Source organism: Pelecanus crispus, chromosome 9, assembly GCF_030463565.1.
Source record: "Pelecanus crispus isolate bPelCri1 chromosome 9, bPelCri1.pri, whole genome shotgun sequence".
NCBI lineage: Eukaryota > Metazoa > Chordata > Aves > Pelecaniformes > Pelecanidae > Pelecanus > Pelecanus crispus.
Window position 1 is genome coordinate 40,499,712 of NC_134651.1, and position 22,982 is coordinate 40,522,693.

Sequence of the window (22,982 nt, forward strand, 5' to 3'; positions counted from 1 at the left end):
TTGGGAGGTACCTACTGAATCTATTCATCATGTCGCCAGCTGGCCTGGAGTTGAAACAGAACATAACAGTATCTGCTCTACATGTTTGGTATCACCTGATAGCTCGCAGTATTGCAGTATCAGTGTTGATGTGCTACCCATCACCATGTTCTATAAATGCAGATTTGTAATGGCCTTTGTTCAAAACAATGTCTTTGGAAAGGTTTTAGGATGTTGGGGAAGTTGCTGCCACACTGCAGCTCTTCAACAGGGTGGGAATGGACACGAACAGTCCTGGATAGTACAGTAAACACTTTGCTCAGATTAAAGACCACACAGAATACAGAGCACTGAGGCTGAAGAGAATGTCCGGCTTTGGGATACCAGATGTGGTGCTTCCTCTGTGGATAAATGGACAGCTTTATTTTTCAAGTCCCAAAAATTCTCAATAGCACTAAATTCTCTTTTTTTTTTCCTAAGCTGAATTTGTGAGCAATCATTTCCATGGTAATGGGTGTAAGGTCATAAGCTGGGTTTGACTTCAGTGTAAGACAAATCATAAAATTTGAGTTAGGGGTAGGGATGCAACTGTGTTTATCTTTGCAAAGACTAAAGGCAGGTTATAAGATTGCAGAGGAAAGTTGTCTTTAGATGAGTGTGCTCTTCATAAGTAGTATTTGAATTCATTTGAGAGCAGTTGTCTTTCCTGATTATTTATGCAACAGCTCAGCCAATTCTAAGAAAGTTTCATTTTCAGTCTGTTCTCATCAGCTGGTAGCAGGGTGTAACTGCTTATCAGTAACACCTAGGGCTATTCTTTCTGATTATCCCAATACTTACTTTCAAATTACAGAATAATGCCCTTTTGGGGGTTTTGGCTGAATGCTCACGTCTTGTTTCATAGCATATAAATGATTTTTAAAATTTTTTTTTACCTATGTATCTTAAGGCTTTTTTCTTTTTGAAAGCTCACAGATATGTCCTCCATCCTATAAACAACAGCTATCTGGGCCCAAGATGCATTTAGTCATGCAAATACTTCTATAAACTGCTGTTCCTTAAAGATATTTGGCCATTTGCCACTGCTGCAATGTATTCCTTTGGCTAATTCAGATGTTACCCTTACTGGCTGCTGGAGGGATCTGGAGTTGGCGTCAACCAACCTGGCTCGTGTAAACCTATTTGGAGCTTGCACCACCAGAAGCAAGATGATCTGGCCCATTCTGACTCGGAGGCTGGCTCTTTAAACTCTGCATGCGGATGCTGGAATTTTCCAGTTTGCCATTACAAGCTTATTTCTGTATTTCTCTGTTACTGTCAAGGAGGGGCAAACAGGTCTGTGCAAGCTTGTAAATCACCTGGAAAGCAACTAGAAACTCAGGCTTACTGCTCAGCAAAAGCTCCCTGGGCTGGGGTTCTCAACTGGTGTAAAGCAAAGTTGCTTTGCATCTGATATGGCTCCAGGTTTGGGCAATCTGGCTTGCTTCTGGAGTTGAGAGCCTTTGGAAAATGGGTGGTGTGTAAGTGAGCATGCTGCTCTGAGCTGCTTTTATTTCCTTGTCTGCAGTGCTTTTGATGCTTTAGGTATCCCCCTTCCTATAGCTGTACACCTCTAGAAGGGCAGGGAATGGCAATGCTTTGGTTACAGTGTTCAGGTGTTAGTTGGAATTTCACTTGCAGCTGGAGAAGACAAAACGGGGTCCCATTCCAAAACAATGAGTTGTTTGTATGATCAAAAATGCCAATCTGGCATGAGAAGACCCAGATCCTGGCATTTGTGTAACTGGGGCTGAAATCAGACACCACCTCTGTCAGTGAGGCTGGTAGTGCCTCTCAAGGGTGATTAGGCATCCATAGAAATACTGTGGATCAAGTTATTACTTTGTTATTGTAATAAGAAGAGTTACTGGGAAGGTATTTGCAACCCACGGGGTCTGCTGGTGCTTTTAGCTGTCCTACTTCCACATCCGTATGCCTCGATGCTTCCTTGCCTGTACAAATGAAGGGGAGAGGAAGCATCTCTGTCACGCAGTGTTTCTGTGAGCTGTGGAGCAGCTTCTCTGCTCCATACCGGAGGCAGCTGTGAGCCTGTGGAAAGGACTTGCTGTGAGTAGTGGGATATTTTAAAGCAGGAGGGAGGGGCAGTGGTGATAGACACTGTCACTGCTGGGCTGCATCCAGTGGGTGCTCTGCAGTGGTGTTTGCAGGGTTGCCCAGGTGCTACTTGTACTGAAAAAGCTTGCCTTCAGGCTACTCCTGGATACGGAGCATCACTTAATTTGTCTCGCCAGCCTCTAGTCATCTGGTTACTCATGAAAGGCAAGAACGGGAAGGGGCTTTCATCTGAGAGATTTGCCTGGGAGTGCCACTGGCACCGTACCCACCCTACACGTGGCTGCAGCTAGTGTGTGCTGCGTGCCTCCTCCCAGCTCAGGGGCTTGCAGCCAATCTGCCTTTCGCCTCTCTGGCGAAAGGCTCTTTCAGCAGAGAATTTCTTCTTGTGTGTGGCTCATGCTCCGGCCTTTCCAGTTTCACGGGGAGGCTGGTAGGGGGAAGGCATGTCAACAGGCTCAGAGGTAAAGAGAGATTTCCTACAGCTCTTCTGCATGGAACCATTAGATAACTTATTTATTAGACTACAAGCTGAGTGGACTGGGAGCACCCATTTCCCCTTCCTTCTGCAGATGTGGTGGGATTTGGCCTCCTGTGCTTGTAGGTTTTGATGCATTAGTTTAATATCAATTACCTGACCAAGAAACTTCCAGCAGAATTAAAATCAAAGATTTATGCTGAGTGAATAGCTAAAGCTCAACATAAGGCCCTGTTTGTGCTGAGCTCTTCCATCAGACAGCCCAAAGCAGGGGCAGGATGAGTGACCCCTAACTCATCCATTGTTGTACTTGTACATGATAAAGAGAATGGCCAGTGACCGCCCACGTTCTTGCAGTGTTGAATAACCAAACCCATAGACAAAGAGACCGGAGTCCAGGGTAGGCAGAGTGTGGCAGTTCAGGTGATGGCAATGGTTATTTTCCTGTGGATGAAGAAGGCCTTAAGGATGCTGCTGTGCAAGGGCTGGGAAGCTTTGGTGTGGCTCAGGGTATGAGCCTATGGGTGAAATCACCGCTCCATGAAAATTGGTACAACTCCAACCACTAAAGCCATGGGAGCTGGGACTGTCACCTGGATGCATGCTAGCAATGATGTTCAGATCTTTAATCATGGAATCGTTTAGATTGGAAATGGCACTGACAAAGCAAGTATTGATACCAGAACATGTTTCCAAAGGATTTTAGTTAAGGGAGAGGGCTGCATTTGGTGGTTCCTTCTTTGGTCTCCAGATAACCTGATCTGGGGTTTGCTGAGGGCTCTGCAGCATTGTGTGCCACCTGGTCCTACGGTGTGAGGTCTGGCCTCCTCTCCTGGGACCTGAGGGACGACACTGCTGGAGGAAAGGATGTGGTGTGGGGAAGTCACATCAGCTTTTATGGTTTTTTTCAGTACAGAGCTAATATTGCTGCTGTACGATGCCAGAACAAGTAAAATTGTTTGAAGTTGATGTTTACCAGTGGGATGCACCAGCCAGCACTGGTGTGCAAAGGTGATCAGCGCCCAGCGGCATAGTGAGAGGAAGAGCCCCAGGAGCAGAGCAGTGCTGGAGCTGGATGCTGGGACAAGCTGTGTGTGCAGCTGGAGGGCCAGCAGCACCTTCACCCCTTACTGTCCTCCTCGCTTGCCTGCCAGAGGAGGGTTTTGCCACCAGCTAGCTTCATAGAATAGCCCAGGTTGGACCTCAGAAGAACATCTGGTCCAACCTTTTGTGGGAAAGGGAGCCTAGCTGAGATTATCTAGCACCCTGCCCAATAGCATCTTGAAAACCTCCAGTGACAGGGGCTCTACCATGCCCCTGGTGAGGCTGTTCAAGTGAGTAACTAGCTTGATAACTAAGAACCCCAAAACCAGATTTAATGTTTGGTGGCCAGTCCTGACTACCTCAGCTCCTGGCAGTGGATGCTGCCTTCCCTTTCCACTCCTTCCTGCTTGCGCTTTTTACCCTTTGCATGCACGTTCTGCAGCGGCGGCCTCACTTTTTTTTTTGCCAAATCTTTGCATTTTTCCATGCTTCCACAAGCCCCGGGGGCCCTATCTCCCTTGGGAGCAGGAAAGAGCAGGGGGCTGGGAGGGGAAGGGAGGGGAAAACTCCGGCTTGTGCTGATTCCTGGGGGGGAAAGGGGAGGGCGGGGGGGGGGGACACAAAGAAGTGTTTCGGGGGCCGGGGCAGCCGGTTGCTGCAGCCCCGCAGATTCAAACTTGCCGCGGGGCCGGGCCGGGAGCGGGGGGGGCCGGGCGGCGGGGCCGGGCTGGGGGGCCGCACCGCCCGGCCCTGATTTGCTGCGCGGCTCCGAGATTGACAAACTCTTGCCTTGGGTTTAAAAGAAGGAAAAAAAAGGGGGGTGGGGGGAAAGAAAGAAAAGTTTTTTCGCTGCAGGAGCAGGCAGGGGCTGGGAGTGAGCGCGGCGGAGCCCCCGGCAGCCCTCCGCCCGCCCCATGGTTTTATAAAGCGGCTGCTCTCCGGGGGGGGCTGGCGGGGGGGTCTGAGCGGCTTTTCTTCGCTTGTATATATATATTTTTTTTTCCCACCCCTTCCCTTCGAGTTGTCCCGAGCTGGTGCCCCGTTTTTTGTGGACCATGGATACGCACACGCGGTGGAAAAGGCGCAGTTGGATACGGAGCTGGTCGGTGCCCGCTGCCCTGGTGCTGCTGGGTGCCCTGTCCCTCGGCCGGGCAGGTAAGAGACCCCCGAGCCCCCCCACCCACCCCCGGGGCAGCGGGAGGGAGGTGGGTGTCAGCGGGGCTGGGGGGAGCCGGGTGGGTGGGGAGGGCGAGGGGGCTTTTGTGCGGGGCAAAACGTGTGTCTTTCCTTATCCAATGCATTCCGGGGGGGCGAGAAAAAAAAAAAAACCCAAAAAACCAAACCCCACAACCCACCCAACCTCCCTGAGCTTGCCCGAGTCTCTGAATGCCATTTGTCAGGGGGCCCGTAAAAGGGGGAGGGAAAAAAAAATATTAAAACAATACTTTATTCGTCTTTCTTAGAGCAGAGCTGCCTGTTGCTGGGCTCTTTCTGGAGCAAAAGTCAGGATGTTTCTGGAGGCTGTAGTTCTTTATATACACGCGCAGATATATATGTGAATGTATATTTAGTCAACTGGAAACCTCTTGCCTTGTGTAGTTCCTCTTCCTTGAGGAGAAGAAACTTTTTGTCCAGAAGTGATCTGCTTTCCCCTCCGCACATCAAAGCGGCAGAGCTGGCTGCACAAAAGCTTTGCAGCCGCTTCTGCTCGGGACCCCAAGGCTCGCTCTGCCTCGCCAGCCCCAATTTGCGGGGGTTTCTCCCTAAAATTGTGGCTGTTGAGTGCGGCGAGAGGAAGCTCTGTGAACACAGATGTGCAACAGCACTAGACACGCAGCCAGGAAAAACCCCTGGAATGTCATATTTTTTTTTTTACAATCACACAGAAGTGGGACCAAGCGCTTTATTTCACAAAGTGGACGCTTTGGGTTTGCTGAGTGCGTTTCGAGAGCTCTGCTTTCCAAATGTCTGCCTTCCCCGGGTGGGCTGTGAAATGCCAGAGCAGGGCAGATGGAGACTTGTGGGTCTGCTGGAAAAGTTTTTTCCTGTGTGTTTTCAGAGTGTTTTCTGAGTTTGTGGCGGTCACTTGGAGGCATTGGTGCTCTGAGCTCTCTTTATGTTGTATTTCAAGGGAGAGACTAAGTGGTTTGTTGGCAAAGCTGATTTTGAAATCTGAAAAGTTAAAGTAGATGGGGTTCTGCAGGGTAACTTGAGAAACTGAGGGAGAAGTGCCCTGAAGAGCTGAGCTGTCTGGGATTCAGCTTTCATGCTTGATTTCTTGTGTGCTCCGGGTATTTTTTTTCCTAGGAAGCCCAGGCAGCGGTGTTTGCAGGGTCGGTTGTGTGTTACCACGACAAATGCGTGTGGGATTCTGTGTATAGCAGCCTGCTTTAAAATTATTGTAATTTCTAGGTTCTTAAAATGACCTTAAGGAAGAAAAGGTGGGCGTATGGGGAATGCTTTCATTAACGGTTTGCTTGCGAAGTCTGAGCAAGATGGAAAATAAGTGTCAGTCAATGAATAAAATGCCTCTAGAACATCACTGCGGGAAAAGTTAAGGGCAGTCGGAGCTACCACAAGAGTTTGTGTTCTACTGCAAGTGTATCGGACCGTTAGAGCGGTTTTCTGACTAGAGGAATGCTGGAGCAACGCTAGCTCCTCTGGAGTTCCCTGTTTGTGCAGCCAGCTTGTGAGGCAGCTCTGTTACTTTGTATTAGTCAAAAACTGAATTATTACCACTCTCAACTACTTCAAAGGAAAGATGACAAAGTTTTCTTTTTTCTTTTGTCTGTGCTAATGTTTTAACTGTACCAGAGCATCCTTAGGCACTTTGCCTGTCAGTGTGTATCCTTCAGACAGCTTCAGCAGAGGACCTAGCTGCTTTTTAAAGTTACTTGGTGACTTTTCTGAAACTTTTGGGTCCAGCTGCAGCAAGCAGAGGGCTGGCTGGAGAGCTTTTGTAGCTGCTCTGAGTAATGACTCTTGCAGTGGAAGGCTTTAATGAGCCTCCTAATAGGACATCAAATAATTTGGATGAGGGAGGAGTCAGATTAGGACTGGTGATGGCATTGCCTAATGCTCTGTCTAGCTCTCTTAATCTTTCCAAGTTCTTGTCAGTTTTATTTCAGCTCGGATTGTTTCTGTTTCAGTTTCATTTTAGTTGGCTTCTCTGTATGGGTGAACCTTCTCTGCAATCTTCAGAAGCAGATCCATCAGGTAGCCCCCAAAAAGGGGGGGAAGACACCTTGCAGAGAGGGTTTCCAGAAAAATGGAGAAATAGCAATGTCAAAGGCAACATGAACTGAACTGCCTCTGAACGCTGCCCTTCCAGCTCAGATTTTCCCATATTTTAACAGATGATGTCACCCAAAAATCTAACCCACAGAGTTGGAATCTGCCTCTGCTTTTACAAATCCCAATAAAATTGAATCAGATTTCTGGGTGAAAATTTTTGGAAATGGCAGTTTCCTTTAGTGGCAAAGAAAAGTGTAATAAGAATACATGGCGTGTCTTTTAAATGAAATAAAAATGCTGGAAATTATGAAGTATCCTGTTACCATCTGTTGCTTCTCTCCTTGGCTCTTCCCCAGTCATCTAGAATGAGCTAAAAAAATAACCTTTATCCAGCCAGTTAGAAGTGTTTTGTTTAATATTTTGCCAATCAAAAGTGTTGATATTGTTTTACAAGAAGAAATATGACTTTATGAGTCTGGAATTGATGGCAGATCTGATTTCCAGTGTAAAACCTGGATTATGCTGTCAATGTATTGCCAGATTGGAACAGGATTTTGTAACTTAAAAGCACGCAGCTGTCGGACATGCCCCTTCCAGGGGATGCAGTAGAGGCCTTCAGCTGAGGTAATATATTATTCTTCCATGTGAGCTGGGGTCAAGATGAAAACTCTTTGCTGACCGGTCCCTTCGAGGTGGCTTTTGAAGGCTGCTCCTGCGCTCGCCTCCCCGCAGTGCCGTAGCCGTGCCGGATGCGGGAGCTGGTTTCAGACTTTGGTCAAGGAGTCAGTTCTGCCGGCTCCCACTAAAACTAACGGGAATTTCGGCTTTTCAGTCCGAAGCATCGCAGTGTTGCCTGGGCAATAATTTCTTGAGGACTGGAGAAATCCCATTTCGTTTCTGGTCTTTAGGGGTAGCTCTAAGGCGAAAACCTGCTGAAGAGTTGCTAATTTTTGGCGTACAAAGAGGGCCAACGGTGTGGGCTTGCCTGCTGACATTGCTAGCTCAGATCTATAATGCTGGATCCTGACATATAAAACATCTTTTTAAGAGCAAGGGGAATCAATAAAAAAAACCCCAACCCTGTCTTGGTGTTACTCCTAGTGCTTGCAGCCATAGTCTGCCCTAGAACAAATAGGGAGGAACTGTAAAGGGGATGTGCATACTTATTTTGAATGGGTACTGTCCCTGCCCCTTATGTTTTGTTGTTGGAGATGGACTTTTCAGGTTCATTCCTTTTTGAAATGTAGAGCAAATCTAACTAGTAGGTTTCTGTCTCATGATAACTTGTAGTCACACCATAGCATTGCAGGGGTCATACTAATATGTCGGAAGCCTTTGGGGTGTGACTTGGTAAGGCGGCTCCTGCTCTGATCTTCCACCTCTGTGCTGTGGGAGGGTGATGATGGAGGCATGAGCCTTAGTTAACTGGGCATACCCTAGTGATGGGTCCCAAGAGAAGTTAATTTGAGCGCGGTTTCTCTGTGCGTACAGTACCAGCAGCTGCGCTGTGTGTGATGTTCAGCATAACGGTTTTAATTCTGAAGTAGATTTTCTCAGAGCTCCAACATGAAAATTTTTGCCGCTGTTCTAGAGTCCCAGACCCTTAATGGCATGTAATGCCCTGTCACCCTTTAGCATGTGCCCGGCTGCTTTTCTTCTAGCACTAAAGATGTGGTCTGGTCCTGTTGCTGTCTGTCCATCTCTGCTTTGCTGACTCGAAGTTCCCCATCTGTCCTGCAGCCTGGTTTCAGGGCATAGCCTTAAAGTATGCGTTCTCACAACTGCTTTGGATTACAGATATAATCTTTAAGATGAGACAAAGCATGGCAACAGATGCTGAGAAGCAGGAGGCACTGCTGTGGCATATGCCACTAATGCAGAGGCATTTGTGTGAAGTACCATTTATAGATGCGTTTTAGGTAATCTGAGTTTTGTCCGGACTTCAAAAGAAATCTGTGGGAGTACTTTCTAGGAAACTGCTCTTCAGTACGAGTTTCTTTTTCTTCTGCAGACATAAAGCAAATTGGCAACTAATTCTTTTAACAATTACTTTTTCTACTTTTTGTCTTATGCCCTGATTCTTTGACCTGCTCCCTGTGCTCTCCCTTTCCTCATGCCATCTGGATGCTGGGGCTGCATGGTGGTTCTGCCCTTCCCAAAACAGGTGGAAGATGGATGCCAACCACTCTGTGTCAACATGAAAACCTCACACTTGGAAAAACTGCACAGTGCAATACTGCTGTGATGCTTGCACACAAGCAGATTGAGGATTAGGGGCTTTGTGGCCCAGCAAACCTACAAGGGCTAACGAAGGGAAGGGGGACAGGCCAGCTGGCTCCTGGGGAGATGGTGTATCTAAAAAAGTGTTCAAATGAGGTATCATGATGGTGATTCATGGTTTTGCTATTTATGTGTTTGCATGGTTGCTTGTGGATATGTCTGGAGAATGGTGGGACCTGGGAAGAGCAGGGAGCTGAGCTCCCTGGGTTGTTGGATGGCAGCAAACACTATGGGTGCGGAGATGGGTCTAGGACCTTGTTCAAGCAAATGATGCAGGTAGGGGCTCCTTGGCCTTAAAGGGCTTCCAAAGGGTCAAGTTAGGAGCCTCTCTGGCCTGCTGGTTGGCACTGGCATTGGACAGTAAGGACCGGTCTGCATACACTGTGGTTTGGGATGGAGGTGCCCAGATCCGGAGTGATTTGGGAAAAGCGATTCTGTTTGGAGATCGTGCTCTGCTGTCGTGTGAATTGCCTTTGAAGTGTAGCAGCCCCTAAGATGGGGGAAATCCCTGCTGTGTTACAAGTATAAATTTGGCACTTCATGTATGTACACACTCGCCCACATACGCTCTTGCCTGGTTTGTTTAGCAGGAGTCTTACCCTCAGGATGCAGCTATTGTTCTATAAAATGAATTATTTTGCAGAGAAAGGTTTAAAACATTATTTGGGTTCTGTTGAAAACATGATTATAACTTTTCAATATCTAGATTTTGGTAAATGGAAACTGCTGTTTAAAATGAGAAAATTGTCTGGGAAATAAACCAGGAATGAACCACAAAACATACCTCTTAGGCTTTTTTCATGTGGAAGATGACTTCTACTCTCTGTTCCGTGCTTTTACCCAGTGTAGACTTCTACTCATCACATATTTAGGAAAGCCCTGACTCTGCTGCAGGTCTCTGATACTGCTACTGTTGAGGATATTTTGGGAATGCTGAGGCCTTAAACAGTCATCTGCTGGAATTGGGTCAAATCTAAGATCTGTGGGATTTGTCCCACAGTAAAAGTCAGTGTCACCACAGAGGCACGTGCACGCATGAGTTATGCTTCTTCTGGAGTTCAGTTTGGTCATCTCCACTGGTTTCCCTGCACTGTCTGCGTAGGTCCTTGACTTTTAGCTTCTTTTTAGCGTGGAGGCAACCATCTGTCTTGGATATATGGCAAGTTTGTTTGATACAAGCAGCAGGACCTGGTACTGGCATCGTGCTGGGAGATGCTGTCCCCACGAAGGGGGTTCCCTCTTGGACCAGCTGATGTGGTGGGGATCCCCAAGGGAGAGCTGATGCAACCAAAGCCACTGCTCCTCCTGTGCTTCCTTCCAAGTTCTGGTTCTGCTGAGATGGGGAGGCTTCTCTGTGCTCAGTTATGTTTTTCTGGATCAGGACTGCTCAGGACCTTTTTTGGCTCTATTTTTTGGGGGGTTCTCTCTGGTTATGACCCCTTTGGAGTACAGCTATTGTACAGAGCTACTGGGAATAGCAGTCTGAAGACGTTTTTATTCCCTGCTAATGGCATGGTGGCTTTCTGAGGAGGTTTTAGGAGATTTTTTGGAAGGGAAACGCTTCCAGGTGGACACTGCCTTGTGCTCTCTGGAGAAGGCAGAGAACCTCACATCTGTATCGGGAAACAGTTTTGTTGCTGGACTTTGGCTGAGCATCAGCAAAGCACAGCAGTGTCCTTGAGCTAGCAGCTTCGTTCCTTGACTGTGGGTGTGAATCTTTGTCCAAGGCAAGCAGAATGCAATCTTCAGACCCTCAAGGGGTTTTTTTTTTCTCTCCTGCCTCCTGGTGTTGCTTGTTCCCTATTTGTCTTCACCTGTTGTTAATCTAGGCAGTGCATTCCCTCTCCTTTGCCCTCCTGGCTTGCTTGAGAGAGGTTTCTGGGACTGTCTTCTCCAGTTGCAGCCTGGCCTTGCTGTATATCAAAGGTTTTGTTCTTACTAGCTAGATTGGAGCTATATGATAGGTACTGACTTTGCAAGCTGGCAGTTTTTCCTAAAAATAAAATAAACCTTTGTGTGAAACAAAGAAAAACCCAGTATGGGAAGAATGAGCAAAACCAGAAAAAAAATTGAGACATGAAAGAATGGAAACATTTTGTTAAAATCTAATGTTATATGGAAAAAACTTAGGTTGGCAACATGGTATAATTAGCCACTGGGTTACTGTTGGCAAGTTTCAAGGCTCTTGAAATGAAGCCTAGCAGCGAGTGAACTGTCCAAATGATGCCGTGGTTTCTCTGTGGATGTGTCTGGAAAGTCTTTAGAACTAAAATAAATAAATGAAGGAGCTACACAAAAGGCATTTTTGAGGTTGGTTGCTCTGAGTCTGGGCTCTTTTTCTCTCCAGAAGCCAACAGGATTCCTAGCATCATCTGGAAGCTTTCACAATGTTGAGATATGTCATTTTTTTTGAAACTACGAAAATGGTATTTATGTATTTACAATGCCGGAGTTTTCCTTCAAGATCGTACAATAAGCTGGAGAGAAAAAGGAATAGTTTGGGGATTGAATGAGTGGAATGAGCTACATCAGTGCTCATTCCTAACCTCTGTTGCAGACTTTCTCCCAGCCCTTAGGCAAGTCCCTGTATTTCTCATGCCCTGGGGCCTGATCCTGTCTCCCTGTATGGAACCTGGCATTTGGGTGTTGCTTTAACACAAATTTAATGCTGATAGGCTGATCAGACATGTGTTTTCAAGCACTGAAGTATTCCAAGAGTCTCTTTTCATCTCTGTGCCTCAGGTTATGTTAGTGGTTGTGGTCTAGAAGTTTTCTACTTTAAAAATACTTTTCCTCTCTGGGATGGTGTTTTCCTGTCTAGCACCACTAGTGCTTCACACTGCAAATCCAGAAGGCTATTTAGATTTTGTCTTTAGATTTGGACAGATTTAATGCAGATTATATGATGGGGTACAATACAGACCACCATGCTGTTATATTGACTACTCTCAGAACACTTTGAAGCGTTAGATCCATAAAGGAAATCTGAAGCAGACAGAGGATCTCTTAGGCAGCCACACACACGTGCTTCAGTTTACTGGAGAAAAAAACCTTTGGAAGGTGGAGGGATGCAAATGGAAGCGGGGTGCTGGATCCTGAAGTTGGATAGCCCCACAGGGTTTTGCATGCAAAGCCTGTGCTGTGAGCAGGAACAGGAGGTCAGGTAAGCTGATGGCAGGCTGCCTTTTAGCTGGCTTTGGGGTGGTGACAGTCAGCTGTTTTGCTGATAGAAGAAAGCAATTCCAGTGTATTTTGTTGCTGAGCGCTCTGCCACAGGCTGTGGGCTAAGTGCATTCATCCCTACGGGTTTGGTTTGATTTCTTGAGAAGTCTCCCATGCCTGATGCTGTATTTCTCCTGGTGCTCAGCCCTGCTGCTCTAGATTACCGAAGAAAGATTTGAAAGCCAAACCTGCTCTAGATTACCGAAGAAAGATTTGAAAGCCAAACCTTAGTCCTGCTGTGCTCTGGGACAGCCTTCCACTGGTCTTGAACGGTGCCTGGATGTCACCCAAAGGAGCTGGGCACCCTGTTTTCCTAATGAGGGATGGGGGTACGTGTACAGCTTGCTGAAGACCTGAGTGATCTGCCTAGTTCAAATGCAGCTCAGTCTTACTGTTAGCTTGGGATGATGCTGTGTGCCATCCCTGCCTGGATCAAGCTGTGCATCTGCAGCCAGGGAGATGCTAATTCTTTCAGAGTAAATAAAGTAATAAGTTTGTTTTTTTTCCTGGCTCAGCTTTTAAGCAAACTGTTTAAAGCCCTCTCCTTTCCTTGCCTTTCTGCACTTCACTGCTGTAACTTGCAGAGGACAGGGGCGTTTGCAGCTCTGCTGGAAATGCTGTAAGGAGCTGATGGGGGGGAGACTCCTGGAGAAGAGCGGTCACTAAGGGGTCTGCTGGAGTCCCTGCTTGAAGGGCCTGTCAGGCAGTTTTAGTGGCCAGACTTCGAGTTTCATTTGCATGTCAGCTGGAGCTTCTATTTTTTGAGTGTGGACATACAGGAAAGCTGTGCTTTGGCTGAGCTCGCGTATCCTCACACAGAACCTTGCTGGCCTTTCTTCCTCTGCTGTTCCTCCCTCCACCCCCTTTTTTGTTTCCAGGACAATACTTAAGTAAGAATTCATTGCAGCTGAATTCCTGGAGATGACACTGCCAGTTTCCCAGGATCTCTTGTACTCCTGCAGCTTTTTACACAGTGATTTTTTTTTGGTGCAGCTCATGCAGCTGCACCTCTCAAATATGAATTAAGCAGTGGGTTTGTGTGGTCTTTGAGGGGGCTTGTCCTAGATGTGCTGGTATGAGATCCACTCTGTGTGCTCTCGTCTGCTACAGGGTAGAGACTTGGTCCAAGGGCTGCAGTTCACCAGCTGAATAATGAATGCATTGTTTGTGTGCCCTTATTTCCAGCTTGCACCATTAAAAGTGAATAGAAAGGTCAAGGAGATGAGTCACTGTGAATACAAGTGTCATTCTGCTCAGAAGAAATGGAAAAAAAGGAGCTTCCAAGAGAGGTGTTTCAGCTGGTGCCAAACAGCTCTGTTTCACTGTACTTTCAGGGAGTTACAAGAGCAAATCTCAGCTGAGATCTGCTGAAGTGTTCAAGCACCAAAAAGTTAGCAAGGGCCTGGAGCTGGGGTTTGCCAGTTGTAGTTGCTGGGGGCTCCAAAGGCAGCTGCTGATGTAGGCTGTGTACAGGAAAATTAGGGTGATGCTCTGGAAGCGTTGGGCTCATTGCTGCTGCTGTTTTGCAAAACAAACAGCTGGAACTTGTAGGGTTAGGAGCTCTTGTTCTCAGCTTCCTTATATACCCAGTGGTACCCAGAAAAAGCCTCCTCCCAAATCCATGTGGAGACTCCTAATTCTCAGGCCACTTTCCTCCAACACTTAGAGCAATAGTAGTGTCATGAAGGTGCTGTCCTGGGATAGTATTATCTCTTGAAATACTGGTGAGAAAATGTGTGCACCTTGAGCAACGGGCCCCAGCGGGGTCCCAGCTTGGTTCCTGCACCATCCTGGGGGAAGGAGCTGCAGCATTGGAGCAGGGTGGTGGGATCTGCAAGTCTGCAGGGTGCCTGGAGGTAAGCATGGGCCCATCCCCTGGCCCTAGTAAATGCCAAGTTGTACATTAAGCTTTTTTAATTTCCTGCCCAAAAGCTTCATTTGACAAGCCCCAGGCAGCTGGTTAACCATGCTGGCAGGGCGCTGAAAATAGAAATGTGGCTTGTGGGTTGCACGTGTGGAAGGGGGAGTGGTGAGCTGTGGATGGGTTAATGCCAAGTGGGTGGGATAGGATGGGGAGTTGGCCAGAATTTTCCTTTAATTGATACTGCTGGGGCAATTTCAATAAAACAGCAGTGGTGGCCAGGAGGCCAGAAAACAGAAGCCAGTTCAGAAGTTGTTAATGCTCTTTTTAATGGGGTAGAGTTTCTTTAAGTCACAAGCTCCTGTACCTATGGGTTTCCTTTTTCACATGGCTGAAACACCCTCCTTTGGGGTTATCAACATTTTGGCTAATTGCTTTTCACTGTCCTGGAAAGGAAGCATGCACGGTGCATTTGAGATGATGGTGTGCTGCTGCAGACGCCCCTGCATATTGTCTAGCACTGCTTTGGTATTTTGGCAGAATATGAATCCTGAGAGACAGTACATAGAAATATTTACATTTTTGATTTCTAGCCATTGGATTTTTCTGTTCTGAAGTAATTCCTCCAGTGTAAAACAGATATTCCTCCAAAAAATAACTAGAGTTTTAGAATCTTGATTTATCTTCCCTTATTGAAGGACATCTTCAGTAGAAAATGAAGCCAACTATTTTTCTTGCCCACCTAATGCAAGATCATTTCCATAAACAACTTCCAAATGAATTTGCCAGTATAGCTTTGAACCAAGGTGGCTGGAAATTTAACACACATTCCATTTGAAATCAAATGACTGGGAACTGGGACTCGTTTGCTAATGATGCAATAGCGTGATGCTGAGGGCTGTAGCAAGGCGGGAGTTGATGGCTTTGTAGCTAATGTGCATGGGAGGACTGTGCCTGGCTTGTGCGGCGAAGCATTGGGTCTATAACCCTTGTGTTGGTATTGCATGAAAGTTAAAGACCTCTGCAGATAGATGAGGTGGGTGGTAGGTGTGTTTGGCTGCTGACAGGCAGGATGCTGCTTCTGGCAGTGTGAGATGTGCAGGTCTAGCAGAGCTGCTCTGCACTTGCTGGTGGGAGCCACCACGCAGGAGAAGCCCCAGCGGCAGGGCAGGCGCCACGCTGGCCGTGCCCCTCGGAGGGTTTCCCCTAGAAGATATGAGTCTGTCCATCCCCTGAGTACAGCATCTGTTCCCTGGCCATGGGCTGCTCAGTGTCTCATCTTGGAAAGCTGTCGATTCCTTGAAGGATAAGGACTACTCGCCTGGAGCCCCGCGGCTGCAGATTCTTTTCTTGATGAGGCCGATGCTGGTTTTTCTCTTGATCCCATTGGGTATTCTGCTTTTTGTAACAGGGTCACTAAGAATCCCCTCATCATTTCCGTGCTCCAAAGCGACGCAAGGGTGGGAGGAGGAAGCGGCTTTCATCCTGGTCGCTGCCTTCGGCACACGCTGGCGACTGCTCACATAGGAAAACTGCTAGGAATGTTCTCTCGCAAGGGTTTGCAGGGATCGGGAGAGGCATATTATCACGTCTTGTACGCTTTGGGAGAAAGTCCCTCACTCTGCCTCTCTCAAATGTTTAAATTAAAACAATCTGTCTTTCTGCAACTGTTGGATGCTTTCCCTGCTGACCTCAGGAGCTGGGACCGGGAGGAGGAGCAAACAGACCCCAGTGCTTATAACTGGCTCTGGCTTTTTTAAGCTTCAGTCCTGATTCCCTGCAGGATGCAAACCAGAAAAACAATAAGGGCCATATCTGCTCTGGAAACATCAATTTTCCCAGTGCTCTGTAATTAAAGAGCTATATCAGGAAGCAGTGAAGCCTTTATGTGCTGGAGGCTATTGTCTTACGAGACTATGTATAGAAAAGGCAGCAGGCATGCTTAACCCTTCTGCCAGAGCCAGCATGGAGGGTTAAGTCCTCTGCGGTGTCTCACCATCTTTTTTCTTTTCCAACCACAGACGCATTCCCACAGCAGGGTCAGACCGAGATGCTCCCTGTGAGCAGAGCTGAGAACTAAGCACTGGGCAGGATCAGTCCTTTATTCCTTAAATGGGAAAGTGCAGCCAAGAAGCTTTGCAGCCTTTGGCAGACAGCAATGCCCAAGGATGCTGGATGTGGCGCTTCGTAGCCAGCCTCTGAACACAGCCATGGTCCCTGCTTGGGGATTTCTAGGCACCGAGGGGAAAGTCATCCCTGTGCATGGGCTGGGATTTTTGGTCTGACCCTTCAGCACTTACACACTGGGTTTTGTCTTGGCCCACAGCCCCATGGCTGGGCAGAGGCAGGATTTTTTGCTTTTTGGCTGCAAGTCTGGCTCTTGCAGCACTGCACTGTTGCAGGAGTCCGTTCACGTGGAGCTGTGGGTGGATGCAGGGCTGGGACCTGACTCCTGTTGACCCTGGGAATTTAGGCAGCGAAGTAGCATAACATCATCAGGCCTAAATCACAAAACCAACCTTCATCTCTTCTCTACCACTGCTTTTGACTTGCTGCTTTCATTGCCCACAGGCCTGCATTTTTTTGGGCAGTTTATGGACCATTACAATGCTGGTTGGGATTCAGCCTAGGAAAATGCAATGTGATTTCTTGTGGTGATAGGGAATAGGCTTGGGTAAGACCAAGCTGATTAAGATTTTTCCTATGAAATATGAATCAGAACCAAAACTGGAGCTTGTTGTGGGTGTGGAAATGTCTGCAGAGAACTTTGGGTTCTTCATTTGAAGGTACTTAAAAATTCACACCAATAAACTGAGAGATTGTATGAAACTTTTGGAGTCAGAACACCAGTTAAAGATGTTCTGCACATTTAAAGTAACTGAGTAACCCAGTGTGCTACCCTTCTCCAAAGCTTTGGCCAGACAAGCCGGGGCCCTCCTTGCCCTGGGGACACTCATCCTAAATAACAAACAGCCGTGCTGCTAAAATGAGCACTATTCCTGCAAGCCTGGAAATAGCTGGGTCTCTGCTGCTGGAGCAGAGCTGGCCAATTTGTGGCCTGGGACTAAGCTTTTCATGGATGAAGCCACAACATCTGCTTTTGGAGGAGTGGAATCTGCCACATCTTTGCTTTAGCTCATGTGGCCTCTTAAGGAACCCAGGTGGGATTTGGGGCCCCATATACCTGCCCCTGTTGTGACTTGTGGGGTCGAGTTGATTATTTTTCTAATGGTGGCAAAAATGCCTCTCCTCAGGCTTTTCATTGACTGAAATTTCTTATAAGATACTCTGAAAATATATGTAGGAGATAGGGGGGGAGCTTCTGTGAAACTGAAATGGGTTCTCTTATGCTGAGGAATGAAAGCTGCAGATGTACCCCAAGAAATGTATTTAGGGGAACAGATCTGTTTCAACACTTTACATTTTAGTGAGCAATGAATGATAGCAGAGTGGGTGTTAAGGCAGGCAGGTATGTCATGCCTGTGTAATGTCAGTCGACACAGGATTAAATAAGGCATGTGGAAAAATTCTTCTAGGAAGTAAAGTCTAGTGAGAAATAATCAGCAGAGGACTTGGGAGGTGAAATAACCTGCTCTAGACAAGCCACAGTCCTCATCTGTGTCCCTGGAACTCTGCCAAGCCATGGATCAGCAGTTTGGAAGGAAGTGGCATACTTGGCGCGGGTGAGGCTTAGGCTTACGGGTCTGAGAGCACCTCTGCATTGCTGCTCTCCAAAGTGTCTTGTCACGTATAAAGCCTCCCAGAGCAAGCAGAGGAAGGGATGGATGTAGGGCAGGAGCTGCTCTGTGAGGCAAGATGTCAGATCCTCTTGGAGAGGAGGCACTGGAAGAACTAATGCTCCACCAAGGGTTGGGTGTGAAACCCTTTTCCTTTGTACTGAGGGCTGCAGTAAGATTATTTTAGATGTTTGCAGAAACAAGAGTTGAGCCCAATGGCAAGAGCGCAGGGCTGGAGCGAGGAGGATTCGATGTGCACTCCATGACTCCAGCCTTGGTGGAGGCTTTTCATGTAGGCTGGTTGGTCCTGCTTACCGTTAAACTCCTGTTTCATGCCACCAACCTCAGCAATGCTTGAATGGGGTTTATGGCTGCTTTGAATTGACACGGTGGTGAATTTGACCCATAAAGTCCTGTCTTTAACATGAAACTATTTTATTCTATTATCCATGTATGTAGTGATGGACTTGGAACTGGAACTTCTCTGCATGTCCTGATGGTTTTTGATAGGAATGGGCGGGAGGAGCCAGGATGGCACTAGAAAAGGGCAGAGTCCTTTCCAAACTCTCATGGGTTTGAGTCTTGTATGCAGCTGATGTTACATTTTCTAGGATGTCTGTGTTAATGTCAAAGGGAATGTCTCCTCCCTTCTCCCTACTCTGGAAAAGATATCTCAGCATGTTAATGAAGGGAAGAGGAACATACTGTAAGTGACCTCTGCACTTTTGTAAGGACAAAATTTGTTTTCCTGTAGCTATGAAAAGTCTGTCTTCCCTTTGAGTAAGAAATGAGGGCATATAAAATGTACAGAGATTTTAAGCTGTTGTGTATACCCTAGTACAAAGTTCTTCATATATTGCTTATTTTAGTGATGGAGAGAATATCAAGCATGCTCCATGTATAAATCTGTCTTCTCAAAATACACTGGTAAGGCTTGGCATTTGCTTTGTCTCCAGTTTCCCAAATATCTTCTTACTTCATTTGGCTGCTTCCACTACTCAACAGGCCTTTTGCTCATCTGTGTCATGAGAGGTGCTGGGCTGCTGTACTTGTCTGCATGGATTGATGCCTTGATGTGTCATTTACCTTCTCCCTGTATATGTAAAAATACCAAACATTACTTATATACATTCACGAGTGGATGCACAAATGATTGGAAGTGTCAGCATGCACTTTTCCAGATGGTGGAAGCATGTTCCTTACTTCATTTATTTCAAATGTCAAACTCAATGAAATTAATTACTACCAGACTTGAAGTGACAGAGTAATTCTTGTCTCCATTTCACCAGTGTGGGATGAAGCTGCACGCTCCGTAGCAGGAACAGCCTTCAGGAGTTGAAATGCAATCACTAAACTATGACTCCAATGTAAAGATCTGGATTTGCAGCAGGATGACCAGTCTTTATTTGGTTTCATGGGGAAAGCTGGGTTTGGCCCTGGTAGGGAGGGATGTCTCCTGGGGGAAGAATGGCTTGGTGAGTGAAAGACTAACTTTGTCTTGGGTTTCTCCTCTGCTGTGCATGGTACGAATGCAGCAGCTTGCCTGGGAAGTGCCTTGCTGTTGCCCTGCTTGTGATTGCAGTGCTGGTACCCTGGTGCGTGCGCTGGCATCTGTCGTTGCGTTCCAGTAAGGTCTAGATCTACCTGTAATCTTTTGCCCTTCTACTTACCTGCAAGAGGATGCTGTTGGGTTTATTTGTGCCATGTCTCGATAAGTTCTCAGGCTCTTTGGGAATAGGAATTGAAGTACTCGAGTCGGGCAGGGTTGTAGAGAAGTTGCTGTGGTCAGATGGTGGCAAAGCTCCAGGGATGGATGCTGGATGTGGGTGCCCAAGCTAGGGCAGTGAAGGACTGAATTTCAGCTTAACAGCTCTGGGAATGAAAGCTCTGAGCTCTCAGCATTTTTGGAAACTGGAGTGGGTGAGTGTCAAGACAAGTCCCATGGAAATCAAAGCAGTAACAGAAAATTTACTTCTTGGTTGCTGCTGTGTTTTATTCCCACTGTCCGTCTGCATCGTGGCTGTCCTGGTTCTGGGAACTATGCAGAACTCCAGGGAGTTGCTTGCTATTTCATGCAGCTCCTGGGTCAGAGGCAGAGCTGAGAGGCTTCATCCAGTGCCTTAGAAACAATAACTGTGTGTGCATTTTAAAGTGTTTGGTTTCCACCCTGCATTTTGTCTTGTATAAAAAGAGCATGTGTTCTTGCAAGGGCTTTTCTAGATAATTCCTTCTAATAATCCTTTGCATTTCTCAAACAGGGCTGTTCTTTTCAGAAGACACCTTGCAGCAATTCTGTTAAGCGGATCACCAGTTTGTAATTTACCTTAGGGAAATAGCTGTTATCAGACAAATTTCTAACTATGCCTGATTTAGGATTCCCCCATTTTTAACCTTGTGGTCCCCATGCCTCTCAGGCCGTTATCTGGGCCTGATATTTTCTTCCTTAGTGGCCACTTCTTCCAGTGTCTCTCCCAACATTATTTTTGAGCCCTCCCTTGCCTACCATACCCAGAAAAATAAACAGCCCTGTCTCCTTTTGCCCTCTATTGTTTCTCTCTTTTGTGCTAAGTACAGTAATGCCTCTGAGCTACCCCAGGGCTCCCGCGTTCCCATGCTTCCCCATCCCTCTCACAAAGGACCTCTTTTCTCCCTGCCTTCTGGGTGTTGGGGCTCTGCAAATATGTGCCAGTGACCCTTTGCTCTGTATGAAAATAGCCCCTGCCTTTTTGTAGCTGTCACTTATTTTTGCTCTTTTAATTAGACTTGATCCTGCTTGTATTTTTTTTCCTTTGACCTTTCTTTTTACCACAGTAAGTTTTTGAAAAGTTTTTCAGCTCCCTTTCTACCTGTGCATACCCAGCCATGCTGGCTCACGCAAGTCTTCTCTCTTTGGATTAAGTCTGGAGGAACTTTAATTGCAAGACTCCAAACTTTCCCAAATATTTCCTACTTGTGTGTTGTAAGGCTCCCCTGGGATGGGACTGCACACTTGTAGTTCAGATTATCCTTCCATCTGCTTTTGCCTAAAGCTGGCAAGCTATTTGCATGACTCCCTCAAATACTTGCCTCCATGGGTATTTTAATACTGCTGTCATCACTGAATTTGAAATATTCTTACTCAGTGGCATCTTCATTCATCCTGGCTGCTTTTCAAGGATCATGTCCAAGCAAAGGACCTGATCGCTTCTCATGCGCCGACTGTCATATGCTGAGACTGTGGTTTCTATGTGTAGGAGAAGGATCTCCCCTTGCAATGAATTGCCTGCTTCTGTTAGGATTTCAGAGGAGTGATGCTGATTTACACCACATGAGGATCTGCTCTGTGGTGTCCTGGTTGTATACAGCTAAGCTGTTTTCCCACCTCATCAATATCTTATTATTCAAAATCCTTTTTCTTCTGCTGATCAAAGCCCTGGCATTCGCACAGGCACAGACTTGTCTGGGAAACTATTTCCAGCTTGTATTTTGGCGACCACCCTGGAGCACTGAGCATCCCTCAGCCACCTGACCACCTTTATTGTCCCCAGCCATGCTGCTGCTCATCCTGCCAGCCAGCTTCTTTAGAACATCTCTGCAGATCCAGCCTTCATCCCCTGCCAAAGCTACTGCCTCTTCCTCCCTCTGCCCTCAACTCCTCAGCTGGTTGTGCTGCTGCCTTGAGCTGGTACACACGATGGCCGCTGCCAGACAGTGCAGATGCGTTTTAGACTGGCAATATTTCCAGATGCATCTTTGGGAGTCGGCTGTCCTTCCAGAGCATCCTTAGACATCCCTTTGCTTTGTGAAGGGTTCTTTCATTCTGGTGCCTTTGCCTGGATGGTGCTTTTATTTGTTTGAGTGCAAAGGTGTGCTTGGCAGAGGAGATCAGTGTTGTATGCTGTTTAACCATGGTGCTTTCTAAAGTAAAAAAAAAAAAAAAACCACAACCCACAACAAACCACTTGGAGATGTTGTACAATTTCTCCAGGAGACAGAACCAGAAAGTGAGTTTGCCACAGACAGCTCTCTGCTGCTGTGCAGATCCAAGGGTCTGAAAAGGGGATCTTTTCCTCTGCCCTTTGCAGAAATGTGAGGAGGAACAAGGGAGATGAGAGTATTTTAACTGTGGGGACAGAAGTGCTGCTTCCACTCACAGCTCTGCTGGAATGGGACAAACTCACCCAGGGAGTAGATGGTGGAACTGGGGAGGAAGGGTGAGTGTTGCAGTGGTGGGAAGTGGTTTCCAGTGGGCTTTGCGCTGAAAAGCAGGTGTGTTATTGCCAAACCTTGATTGATGAAATGCAAAGAAGCAAACAAATAAAAATTCCCCACCCAGGTCTGTGTGCATGGGAGTTGTTTGGGTGGCTGGGGCTGCCCAGCTGGGCTGTGCGCGGATGGAGGTGGCCAACAGCTGCTTTTTGTAGATGGTGTGTGCGAGCAGATTCCTGCCCTGTGAGCTCGTCTGCTCGAAACAGCCTGGGGTCTTGTTAAAAACTGTTAAAGGGCAACAGGGCACGTTAGTCATCATCCTCATAGGATGACTGACACGTCATTACGGAGGGTCTGCTGGATGGCTTGGGAGTTGAGGCAGGTTCTTGTGCACGTGCTGGGGGGGAAGGTTACGATGCATGGGGACTGAAAAGCAGTGGCAGAAAAAAACTCCAGTTTAAGGCTTATAAAGCATGTGCTTAATTAACATCTAATGTCTAATGTAGGTGATTAAGGGGAAGCTTATTGGTTGGTCAAGTCAGTATGGTCTAATGTTCAGAGCTGCAGATCTCTTCATCTCTCACTGACTCCTGTGACCTTGCTGAAGGCCACTTGTATTATTATCCTGCTTATGATAAAGGAAGCAAATAAATTTAACAAGACATGTTGTGAGCCTTTAAAACAAATAAAGGGGATAATGTCAAGGTAAATGTCTTATGCTACAGAGAACAGTTTAAAAAGTGGTTTGTATGTCAGGGTATAGATTTCTATCCTGCTTTTTACTCGTCTTCTTCTTTACCTGCTGCATTTTTGCACCCTTTGGAAGGGTGAGCATGATGTGGACTCT

At 46.9% G+C, this 22,982-nt stretch overlaps 1 protein-coding gene across 2 annotated transcripts in view; it reads left to right on the forward strand.

Annotated features, from left to right (window-relative positions):
• Positions 1 to 4,668: 4,668 nt before the first annotated feature.
• The window catches only part of COL5A1 (collagen type V alpha 1 chain), a 157,885-nt gene continuing 139,571 nt past the window's right edge, over positions 4,669 to 22,982 (forward strand). For both annotated transcript variants that reach the window (XM_075716081.1, XM_075716082.1), the window contains exon 1: positions 4,669 to 4,768. In XM_075716081.1, the coding sequence (XP_075572196.1) occupies positions 4,669 to 4,768 (100 nt within the window). The remainder of the gene's footprint in view (positions 4,769 to 22,982) is intronic.